Source organism: Sinocyclocheilus anshuiensis, unplaced genomic scaffold (assembly GCF_001515605.1).
Source record: "Sinocyclocheilus anshuiensis isolate Anshui unplaced genomic scaffold, SAMN03320099.WGS_v1.1 scaffold496, whole genome shotgun sequence".
Taxonomy (NCBI): Eukaryota; Metazoa; Chordata; class Actinopteri; order Cypriniformes; family Cyprinidae; genus Sinocyclocheilus; species Sinocyclocheilus anshuiensis.
The window spans coordinates 578,992-590,626 of NW_015555736.1; the positions used below are offsets into that span (position 1 = coordinate 578,992).

Genomic DNA, 11,635 nt, shown 5'->3' on the forward strand with positions numbered 1-11,635 from the left:
ACCCACATACATTTGAACTGTGGTCTATTGTCTTAAAAATGAACTAAAAAGTACAAAAAATGTCTTCAAGAAACACAAAGATGAGAAAAACAACCCAAACTGTACATTTATTCCTTTTCATTTACAGGGTCATAAAATCCACAAAGCCTTACAAAGTCCACTAGCAGCAGCACTGAACACTATTCAAGAAGTCTAGAGCTGAACAAACAGAAGCAGCTGAACCGTCAGAGGAACCCACGCAATCTAATTTAAGCAATACAAACACTTTTTTGCATCTTGCAGCTTTTTTACAAATAACTGGGAAATGATACTGAACAAAAAGTCCTGAACAGTCAATACTGCATTTATTTTTGTCAAACTGGATGATGAAAGCAATGCCAATTATAACTGCTGTGATCACGCCGATAAGGTGCAAAGTATTCTGTAGTTTGAGGAAGTGATGTCAAGAGGCCTCAGTGACATCGCTGTCTGCTCATTTACTAACAGCTCCCTTTAAAGATTTCTTTTATCTGTGATGAGATAAACGAGGTCATTCTATTATGTGAGATAAAGATCGGAACCTAGAATAGAATCGGATCCAATCAGAAGAGACCCGTTCTCCACCTCAGACCTTCACAGCAGTAAATTACATGCAACCACTACACGGATAACTCAATTATTAAAATTGCGTTAATCTGATATTTCATCATTTAAAAACCCACCTCGGCCTCTATGACAGATCACTGATAGAATACATGAATTAGATTTTATTCTCCGACGCTTTTATTCCTCATTGTTCGATTCGAGTTAGTCACATTGCTGTGGACTGTGGCTTATTAAATTAATTAAAAAATTGATTTGGTTCACTCTGTTTGTCATTCTGTTTCACTAATGAACAGGAAATTAAACCAACAATTCATTAGTCCTATTTCATCCTATAGATGGCGTTTTGGGTAAAATAACAATGCAATCATTTACAATGACTGTGCAGGATATTTAATAATTCCCAATCTAAACAACAACATATCATGCTCTTAAAAACACTCTTAACCAAAACTGCTTTTTTACATCCAACAGATAAATTAGCCCTTATGCTAATGATTAAATGTTTTTAATCACAGATTTAACCTCACCGTACAAGACTTCTGTGCAAAGCAGAGCTATCATTTTGCTTTAATGGCATCTGGGCCTTCACTAACTCGAGTGTCCTGATTTATTATCTGCAAATTGTTTCTGTGAAGCAGACCAAATGTGCGCTTGATTCCTGTAGATATATTGCTGATCACTGGCATGACTGGCATGAGGCAAGACCTCCATATCCGTTTGTATTATTTTTGTTTTGTCATGCAGATGCTAATAAATATACCAATTCTATTGTTTATATATGTAATATCCAACAAAATTCAGCATTATGACTGCTGAGATTGAACTTTCTGAAACAAGTTTTGTACAGAGGTGGAAGTGAGTGAGAATGTGGCCATTCGTCATTCCTTATTAAAGTGCTCAGTGCACCTCCTGCGTAAATGTTTGTAAAAAGTCTGTTTAAAGAAGGCTTCCTTAGCATTTTGCAAGGACTAATAAATATGTTATTCACCAACTAATAAATAACACTTACTCAAACATGAAAACATTTAAATCTCTTGCTGGAGCACATGTTGTTCTAACAAAAATGGTGTTTTGTTTGGTGTCACGTATGTAAGTCAAGATGTAAGGGTTGGTCAAACATATGAAACTATCCATCAAACATACAACTAAATGTGCTCCGACTGACGGACACATATTTTTCCTCCAGGCAGTGCTCATTTTAAGGGATAGTTCACGCAAAAATGAAAATTCTGTCATCATTTACTTAAGAGTTGGAGTTGGTCTCTATTGACTTCCACAGTATGGAAAACAATACTATGGAAATCAGTGGAGACCACAACTGTTTGGTTAGCCACATTCCTCAAAATATCTTCTTTTATGTTCCACAAAAGACAAAAGAAAGAAACTCATACAGCTTTGGAACAACTTGAGGGTGAATACATGACAGAATTTCCAATTTTGGGTGAACTATTCGTTTAAGTGAGGCCAGCTGTTCAATGTGCTTTCAAGGACCAGTAAATGATATAATGTGTTACTTGTGTGTTTTTAGTTCATGTATGTTACTTAAATTCGCTCCAGCTGTAGGCCACAAACAGCATCACCAGACAGAAAACGTGCAGCAGACTTGAGCCAATCAGATCCCATATTTGCCAGGAAGGGGGTGGAGTCTGAGTGGACTCTGGGATAAGCTTCTTGACCTCTGTCTCTTTCTCCCTGCCACTCTCCACCTTTCCTTCCTTCTGCCTTGTTCCTGTGCTCTCCACCATGAGCAAGGCTGCGACCACGGCCCAGAGCGGACGCAGGTTAAACTGCAGAACGTCATAAGCCAAACAGAGAGATGACTGAGAGATATTAAAAACATGGAGGGGATGACAAAGAGAATCAGGAAGAGGAGAAGAGAATGGATTTATAATGAGGAATGGATGGAGAGAGAAACAAAGGGAGAACAAAAGCAAATAAGAAGGGAAATGAGAAAAGGAGAGATCATCCGTCCGGCACCAGAGAAAGATAAGGAAGGTGATTAGACAGTGATAAAGGTCAAAGGTAAAATGAGCTCAACAAACGGCAAGAATTGTGGATCATTCTCAGGAAACGGTTCCAGTTGTGTAATAAATATGTGTTCCCATGATTACTTTACTGATAATGTAGTTAACAAGATACTGAAGTCGCATTGTTTAAAGTTACACTCAATTTAGCGTATACTGAGACAATTTAAATTTGAAGAATTTTATTTACTTTTTTAAAAAGTGTTTTTCATCAAAACATCTGTCAATTAAATGTCCTCGTTCATCACCAATACATGAGTTATACAGTATTCTGGTCAACCAGTTACACCTTCCCTCTTTATAAAAAATATTTCTGACATATTTAAGGAAATTAAATTATAATATTTCTGTCTTTGTTGGCCAGATGGTTCAAACCGAGGTAAGTGTATATTACAGGTTTTCAATTATTTGTTCACACACATAAGTTTTGCCAATCTCAATAATTCATCTATTTTATAGAAACAAAAACAGTCATTCTTTTTTTTTTAAAGAAAATAGGACAAGAAAGGACAATACAAAGAACAAGAATATTGTCTAAATAATGTGGTGTGGTGCAAATACTTTAGTTTTGCTTCAGCAATCACTCTAATATACTGATTCGGTGCTTAAGAAACATTTCTTATTATCATATATATACAGTTGTGCTGCTTAATATTTTTGTGGAAACCAAATGTTTTTTTTTTTCTGGATTCTTTGATGAATAGAAAGTTCAAAAGAACAGCAACATTGTAAATGTCTTTACTGTCACTTTTGATACATTTAATGCATACTTGCTGAATACATTTCTTTAAAAAAAATCTTACTGACCCGAAACATTTAAATAGTAGAGTATATAATAATATGATATCTGAATGTATAAATTATAAACTTTCTGTGATCATTAAAAAATTGGCCATTGAACTAATATTGACTAATAACCTGAACGTGGTCATCTAATCTTAGTAACAAATAAAGTGTGACTTATTTTTAATGAATGACTTTTTTCATTCAATCATTTTTTTTTTCTTCCCCAAATCATATTTTTAACCCTATAAAATGAAGTGAAAACACAAACCCTCAGACTTTCAAGCACAAATGGCATCATTTTCTGAGAACGACCCTCTTACTGCCTTCTGAAAAAGAGTTTTCTGTCAGTTTGGTTGAACACTGTCAGTCATTGTCTCTCGTTCAGGAGGCAGCTGTGGCTGGTGTGAGGTGTGCTGGGGCAGATGCTGTTAGCAGGTGCACAGGTGACATGGTGCTTAGCGGATGTGCAGTAGTGAGCGTATGCCAGGCACAAGTCAAGCTACAGCCGTTAAAAATGATACAAAGCAAGAGAGCTGCAAAACCAGTAAAGAGCAGAGCAGGTCAAGCTAGACTGTTGCATAACTCACCAACTAGACTAAGTTGATAAACAAGGCAATGATCTAAACCAGAAGTTACCGAACAAACAAGGCCTGCCACATTTAGCCCTAAACACGCTAACAGAATAAACTAGCTTGATAAAGATCAGCTATCAGGATAGCAAACACAAGACAAATGGTGACAAAACTAGCCGCCATGCAGACTCGTAGTAGCTGCTGCTACTACAGACACAAGCTATGACAACTAAAAGCTTCCTGTACGACACGCTAATCAGAACAGCCTGTTATAAATGGCTTGGATCAAGCTCAACACGTAAAGCAGAAGACAACATCTGGGTTCCTTCTAGAAAGGCTATTGATCCCTGTTGAAAAACCAGCATTTGCTGGTTAGGTATGTTTTGAAACGTGGCTGCTGATTTGAGCTGGTTTAAGCTGGTTCTTAGCTAGTCATGTGCTGGTCCTAAGCAACTAGTTCCTGCTCAGGACCAGCACATGACCAGCTAAGGACCAGCTTAAACCAGCTCATGACCAGCTTAAACCAGCTCATGACCAGCACATGACCAACTCATGACCAGCACATGACCAACTTAAACCAGCTCATGGCCAGCTAAGGACCAGCTTAAACCAGCTCATGACCAGCTAAGGACCAGCTTAAAGCAGCTCAAACCAGCAGCCATGCTTCAAATCATACCTAACCAGCAAACAGAGATGCAAAAAAAGGTGAGAACATTGCGCGGATCGGGGGCATGCTCCCCACAGAATTTCTTTTAAAGATATTTGCTAATTTGTAGTTACTTTAAGGTCTTTTTAAATATTTTTATTACATTATATGTCCAAAACAATAAAAAGAAACATTTTTTAACATCTTGTTGCAACATTTGACAAAAATCAAGATTGAATATATTTGGTCAAAATCCCATGTTATAAAAGATGAAGTGCTATGCAGTGCTATGTCTATTTAAGACAATATTGGCTGATTAGATGGCAATGCTGGCCTAAAATGCAAAAATGTTTGCCCTCTCTCTTCACCGTTCCCACATCTCAGACCCTAATACATAAAATAGACCGTTTTTGAGTTTTGAAGTAAAAAGTACTATACAAACTGAATTAAAAAAGTTATGAAGAAAAAAAATTAGATGACTAACTTTTTAAGACTAGTCTAAACAGTTTATGCAATTGACCAACAACCCTCACTTGATTGACATTTCGTCCATGTTTCAAGGGAACGTGGACATTGTGCTCGTTGTGGCTAGTTAAGACATACAAAGATTTTCATGGACGTGATAGCTGTAATTGCTTCTAGCTTTATCTGGATAGGACAATATATTACGCAAATTGTCACACTGAATTGATGAAATAATGGTTTCATGAACAATTTACACAGAAATTCTTTCCACTCATATATTATGTTCCGTTTTCTGTTTATCAGTACACTGCATTTCTCTGTCACAGCTCAAGGAAACATGATCATTTATCAGAGAGCAGGTCAGAGCCATTAACAGGATGGAATGGAGCCCTAGAAATGGATGATGAAGCCTAAAGCCATGATGATAACATCTTAATACAACGCCATGATGCAGCTCTAGTAGGGTTATATGAAGAAAGTGCCTTTAAATGCTGTTCTATGATCAGTTTTCCCAACATCTGTTGACCAGAGAAGGTCCAGAAGTTTCTTGAAGCTGATAAACAAGGCAGAAATGTCTCCAAAACGTTTTCAAGGGCGTGACTGATCAGAGAGCAGTGTGAGGCAATCTCAGCTGCTTCAACCAATCAGATTAGGGGTGGCTAATGAACAAAATCAGTCAAGTAATAACATGTATTTTACCAGAATTTGTTTTCAAGGAACGCTGTGTGTACAGGTTTATTGTCAGAAAAACTAATTGAAACTAACCGGCAGGTTTTCCAGACTGGGATTCAGATTCTAAATTAAACAGGAAATTCGGTGGAAATCCCCATTAGCAGTACACTTCACTGAGACTGAGAATCAGCTTTACAGGGAATCTTTCACCGGATAAGAACAAGTAGAAATTGCCTTAAATGCAAAGCAGCTCAATTGGCGCTAATACCGCAGAGTATTATTCTATGTAGGAAATATGGGGAAAGACAGAAACTGTCAGACAATGTTTGTCAAGGTCACATTATTATAATATATTTAAAATAAATAATAACCCGGACAACAACAGTGTGATAAATTGTTCTTATTGACCACCAATACCAGTAAATAATGTTTTTAGTTTAGGACTGCACATAAGAGACTAGTAAAGCAAAACCTGTACAAACAGTGGCCCTTGAGAAACAGATCTAGTTCATTTGGCATTTAAAAAAAATCAAAAATATTCACCTCAGGGACTCCCATTTTCCTGCAGGCGTCCAAAAAATTTTCAACATTTCTGCGACATTTAGCCATGCTAAGCTTAGGCTGAAGGTTTAATGTATCCATATACAGATGTCAAAAAAGAGAGAAAGAGAGAGAGAGAGAAAAAAACAGGTTAACAAACTTCAGGCTAACAAACACATGCACTATCATTCAAAGGTTTTTTTTTTGTAAGGAAATTATCTTTTTTTTTTTTTTTATTCATCAAGGACGCATTAAACTGATCAAAAGTTTTTTGCCATTACATGAATAAAATACAACTGAAGGGGCTCATGAACTGAGAAACCAAAATTCCCTTGATCTTTTCACATATCGTTTGAATGATATGTACTGAGTATTTATGCATTTTTAACCCAAATGGCAGCATCAATCTGTGAAGGACGTAGTCTGTCAAACACACAACTGTTAGCCAATCATAGCAGTGGGTGTTTACTTCCGAGTCTACAATCCGCCACGCCTATTCAAACAAAGCATTCTGATGAGGGGGGTCAAAAACAGGACAGAAAATAGCTTATTACTTCTAAATTATGTTTTTTGATGTAAAAATCTTGATAACATTATAAGTGGACCTCAGAGAACAGTACAAAATAAAAAATAGAGGCAGTCAATGACCCCTTTAAAACATGTTCAAATAGAAAAGTTTTTAAAAATGATACAATTCACAATTATTTTAAATAATAGTATTTCACAATATAAAGGCCCGTTCACACCAAGGACGATAACGATAAAGATAACGATAAAGATATAGTTCTAAAAATCGTTCTCAATATTAAAGAATAGCAGAGTCCACACCACAACTATAACGATAAAGACAAAGAGAAACGATATCGTTGGAATCACTTTCAAAACGATTTTTCTCCAGCTGATGAACGATAAAAAAATTGACAGCCAATCAGAATCCATCCTGCTGTAATGAGCTCGAGAATTTAAAGCGGCAGACGTGCGTGCGCTTAGAATAAACAGACAATATCGTTCTTGGTGTGAACGGGGCTTTACTGTTTAAGTAAACAGTAAACACAAACACTTAAAAAATATATTTAGAAATATAACTGAACTCTGTAGTTTATAGTGTTTATGTAAATGTGTGGATAATTCAGAGATGACTCACCACTGCAGGGGATGGTACATGGATACTGGCCACTGAACGCGGCCGAATGTGATTGACTAGGTGACAAAGCATGACCCCATCCATGAGAGAAGAGCCCAGATCTTCAGGAAGAACTACTTTCAGTCTGCTCTCAATACTCTGGAAAAATCAACATGATTGGGATATGAGTAAAACATTTTCATACAAATATTTTAGTGAAAATTTAGAAAAAATATTTTGGATATTTGTGCCACCCTTAAAACATTTGACAAAAAAGGTATTTTTCACTTTGAACAGTATATCTATTGCTTTACAAAATCTCTTTTTGTTTGAAAAGTGTTATATAGTTAATTTACATACTTGGCTTCTGTGTGAGTATGTTTGCATACCTCTCGTAGTTGCTCTATGAGCTCCAGCTCCTCTCTGAGCTGCTCCATCTTTCTCCTCATGGTGAACTGAGGATCCACTGATTCCAGAGTCTTGTGCGTCCTGAAAAACACTGTCACACAATTGAAGCGTCACCAGTCTGCACAGAGCACATTATATCTCCTGTCTTACTCTCACATGCATAAAGACTCACTCTCATTTAATCACTTTCTTTTAACGTCACATCCATCATGATATCCCAAAACTCTAAACTTTAGGTTAGTGTCAATTTTGATATGAAGAGGATTAAACAGTAATCAAATGTTATTACTGTTGCCATTGTTACTTTTAAATGACAAGCTGCCTTTATTGTCTATTTACATCACAATGAATATCCTGAATTCTTAAGGGAATGAGACGCTGTCCTTATGTGACAGCTGATAGTCTTTATTATATATTTCTCCACAAGGGGGAGTTCTAGACATGAGAGAAAGAGGGAGATTGAGAAAGACCAGAACACAATGCTTCATTCCACACATCTGAGTGTTTCTGTAGTTGCATAACCTCTCATCCTGAGAAGAAATGAAAGAAAGAGGACAGTATGTGGGGAACATTAAAAGTATGTTATTCCAGAACATTCCTCCCTCTTTTTGCTGTCTCACAGTTAAAAGCCCTGGAGCAGTGTTTCTGTGCTTGGACACTGATGTAAAACAGCAAGCACACGTTAGACATCTCTGAGCAGCATTAGAAAAAAATTAGTGTGTGTACAAATTTGTACCCAAAAGTGAGGTTAATCTGTCAGGTAAATGTAAAAATAGTATAAAATCAAAGTATTTTTTCCCCAATTGTATAAATGAAGAAAGTTAGGGTTAGAATATATTATTTATACCTATCAAAAAGTGTGACATGACATGTGGCCAAGTATGGTGACCCATACTCGGAATTAGTGCTCTGCATTTACCCATCCAAAGTGCACACACACAGCAGTGAACACACACAAACCGTGAACACACACCCGGAGCAGTGGGCAGCCATTTATGCTGCGGTGCCCGGGGAGCAGTTGGGGGCTTGGTGCCTTGCTCAAGGGCACCTCAGTCGTGGTATTGAAGGTGGGAGAGAGCGCTGTACATTCACTCCCCCCACCTACAATCCCTGCCGGTACGAGACTCGAACCCACAACCTTTGGGTTATGAGTCCGACTCTCTAACTATTAGGCCACGACTTCCCAGTATCAGTATATAAAAACAATAGATGTCTAAATAGCTTAGATAGTTAAATGTGTGTGTGACATGGTGAAAAAGAGTCTATTGAAAAGTCACCTCTCATGCTTCTGGGGCAAGTCTGTGTTTTAGGGTACATTTAATTACTTAAAAGTATGTAATATTTATGTTCCCATACCTTCTCCTTTTTCTGCCAGCCTAGCATAGCAACACTGGCTCAACCAATGGTGTGAGTTTGGGGGCGAGGCTATCTGTTTGTTCACCAATAGCAACCCAGGGTTGTGTTTGGGGAAAGCTGTTTGAAAACAGTCATTTTTTTTAAGCTTGACACAAATTAAACAATTTAGCTTTAAAGCGAAGTGTCTTTCTCTCACGTTTTATTTCTGTCTCAACATCTCTAAACTCTAAGAGCAGCACACATCCTAAACCAACTTTGTATTGGCAAAAATAAGACTCTTTCAAGTGTTTACTGTTACATTGTGTGCAAGAGACAGCAAGTATTCCAGAAATGTATTGACAATAAGTGCACTTAAAGACAAATGGACAACTCTGACGTCCAACAGGAAGTTACAAATTCTCTAAGTTTTGGAGTAGTATTTCTCTTGTGGACAGAAATAAACCTCTGTAGAATCTGAACACATTGGCATTCATAAAGTGCATGTTTGCCTAATCTGATTATGATTTTATCTACCGATAAGAGTGTAGTAGTAAACATTTCACAGATTAATTTGTTTAGATCCCGTAAAAAGGCGCCAGATTCCATATGGGTTCAATAAAGTTTAATATAAAGTTCAATACTACCATTAGTACAGAGTTAATCATTAGTAAACTGCTCTCTCGTTCCATCATTCCCTCTTCCTCTTTCTCTCTCGCAAGACAATGAGTAAGTACAGATGTCTAGTTGTTCATCCTCTGAAAGCATCTCCACTTAAATGGAGGTCTGATTTTCCCTCTGGGGTCATTATCTAATGCTTCAAAATAGCAGCTCTATAAATACACACAGCTCTAATTAAAGCCACTGGGCCACCCCAAATTTCAGCTCAACCACATCCCCTATCTCACTCCTGTGTTTTAAAAGACTAAGCTAAAGCTATAAGAAACAGTTCACCCAAAGATGCAAATTCTGTCATCCTTTACTCACCCTCATGTTGTTCCAAACCTGTATGACTTTACTTCTTCTGTGGAACATGACAGATATTTTGAGAAATGTCTCATGCGTTTTTTTCTGTCCATACAATGGAAGTCAATGGTCATCAAAACTGTTTGTTTATCAACATTATTCAAAAGATCTTCTTTTTGTGCAAGAGAAAGAAATTCATACAGGTTTGGAATGACATGAGGGTGAGTATATGTTGACAAATCTTTCATTTTTCAACTTTCACCGGCTGCTAGTGAACCATACTTATTTCTTAAAGCATTTCTTCCACATCTGAACTTTCAAAATTATTAAAATTCTCTCAGCCAAATAGGAAATGTCAGTCAGTAAGTAGGCTGATGTATTCAGCCATCTTTGAAAAAGAAGTGTCATTTTTAAATTTTGATTTTAAAGCATTAAAAGAAGAAAAAAAAGGTGGACAGACTAAATGTCTACATTGCCTAAGGATAATGAGAGTAATGCTTGCCCAAGCAAAATCTGCTGCCATCATGCTAGGGTACTGTGGGTGGTTGCCAGAGTGTTGCTATGCAGTAGGGAGCAGTGGTGTATTGTAACAAAGTAATAATGCGATCTGACATTATCAAGTAACGTCTAGGTTACTAGGTAATCACCAAATCACACAGAGTGCACGCACGTTGATTTATTAATCTATTAAAACTCAAAATTCCAGGCATTCTAAATTATAGACGGCAAAAATGCTTTTGTATGCTTTTTATATTTATATAATTGAATATAGTTAACTTAATCTATATCACACAAAGAGTTTTTCTGCAGATATCAGCATGAACACATTTAATAATAATTTTATACAAGTTCAGTAAAGCAATAAGTGACTTATATTTTAGACATAATTAGGGGTTCAAGCACGCAGTGCTGAAACCCTATTGTAATTGTTAGAATTTTTTTTATTATTATTATTTTTCTCCGCTAAAACTGATCGTGCAGACCAAACCGTAAGGTGTAGAGAGATGAAACTTGGCCAGAAGGTAGAGCTCCCTGAGGGGACATTCTGACAAAGACTCACCCAAATCGGTCAAAGGGGGGCGCTACAGCGCAAAAAACAAAAATTTCAGACATTTTTGGCCCTAACTCGTGCACCTTTTATCGTAGACTCAAAAATTTTACATCGTTGCGATCCTTGGGTCAACCGTTGGAGTCAGACAGATTTTCTCTAGGACGCACGGTTTTTCCGTAAAATTGACCTATATCCCAAACCTACTTTTGCGAACTAGTCCTAGGTTTTTCGCCCGATCGGAACCAAACCACTGCAGAAATATTCTCTGGACACTGATTGGGCACAAGTGACTATGAGGACATTCGCGTATCTCAAAAAACATGGCCACCATTGGCCAAAATCTTTTAAGCACTTATTTGACAGGGTTAACGGAGGTCGATCGGAACGAAACTCGGTGGGCATGTTCGACACATGGCCCTAAAGGTCTGTAAGAATTTTGAAAGAAATCGGCCACTGGGGGGCGAA

General features: G+C 37.2%; 1 protein-coding gene across 3 annotated transcripts in view; it reads right to left on the reverse strand.

Moving 5' to 3' along the window:
* Nucleotides 1-11,635, reverse strand: part of lrch1 (leucine-rich repeats and calponin homology (CH) domain containing 1) — a 57,209-nt gene that overhangs the window by 2,826 nt on the left and 42,748 nt on the right. For all 3 annotated transcript variants that reach the window (XM_016466602.1, XM_016466603.1, XM_016466601.1), the window contains 3 exons: nucleotides 7,803-7,912; nucleotides 7,435-7,572; nucleotides 6,294-6,371 (listed from right to left, as the gene is read on the reverse strand). In XM_016466602.1, coding sequence (XP_016322088.1) covers nucleotides 6,294-6,371; nucleotides 7,435-7,572; nucleotides 7,803-7,912 — 326 coding nt within the window. The remainder of the gene's footprint in view (nucleotides 1-6,293; nucleotides 6,372-7,434; nucleotides 7,573-7,802; nucleotides 7,913-11,635) is intronic.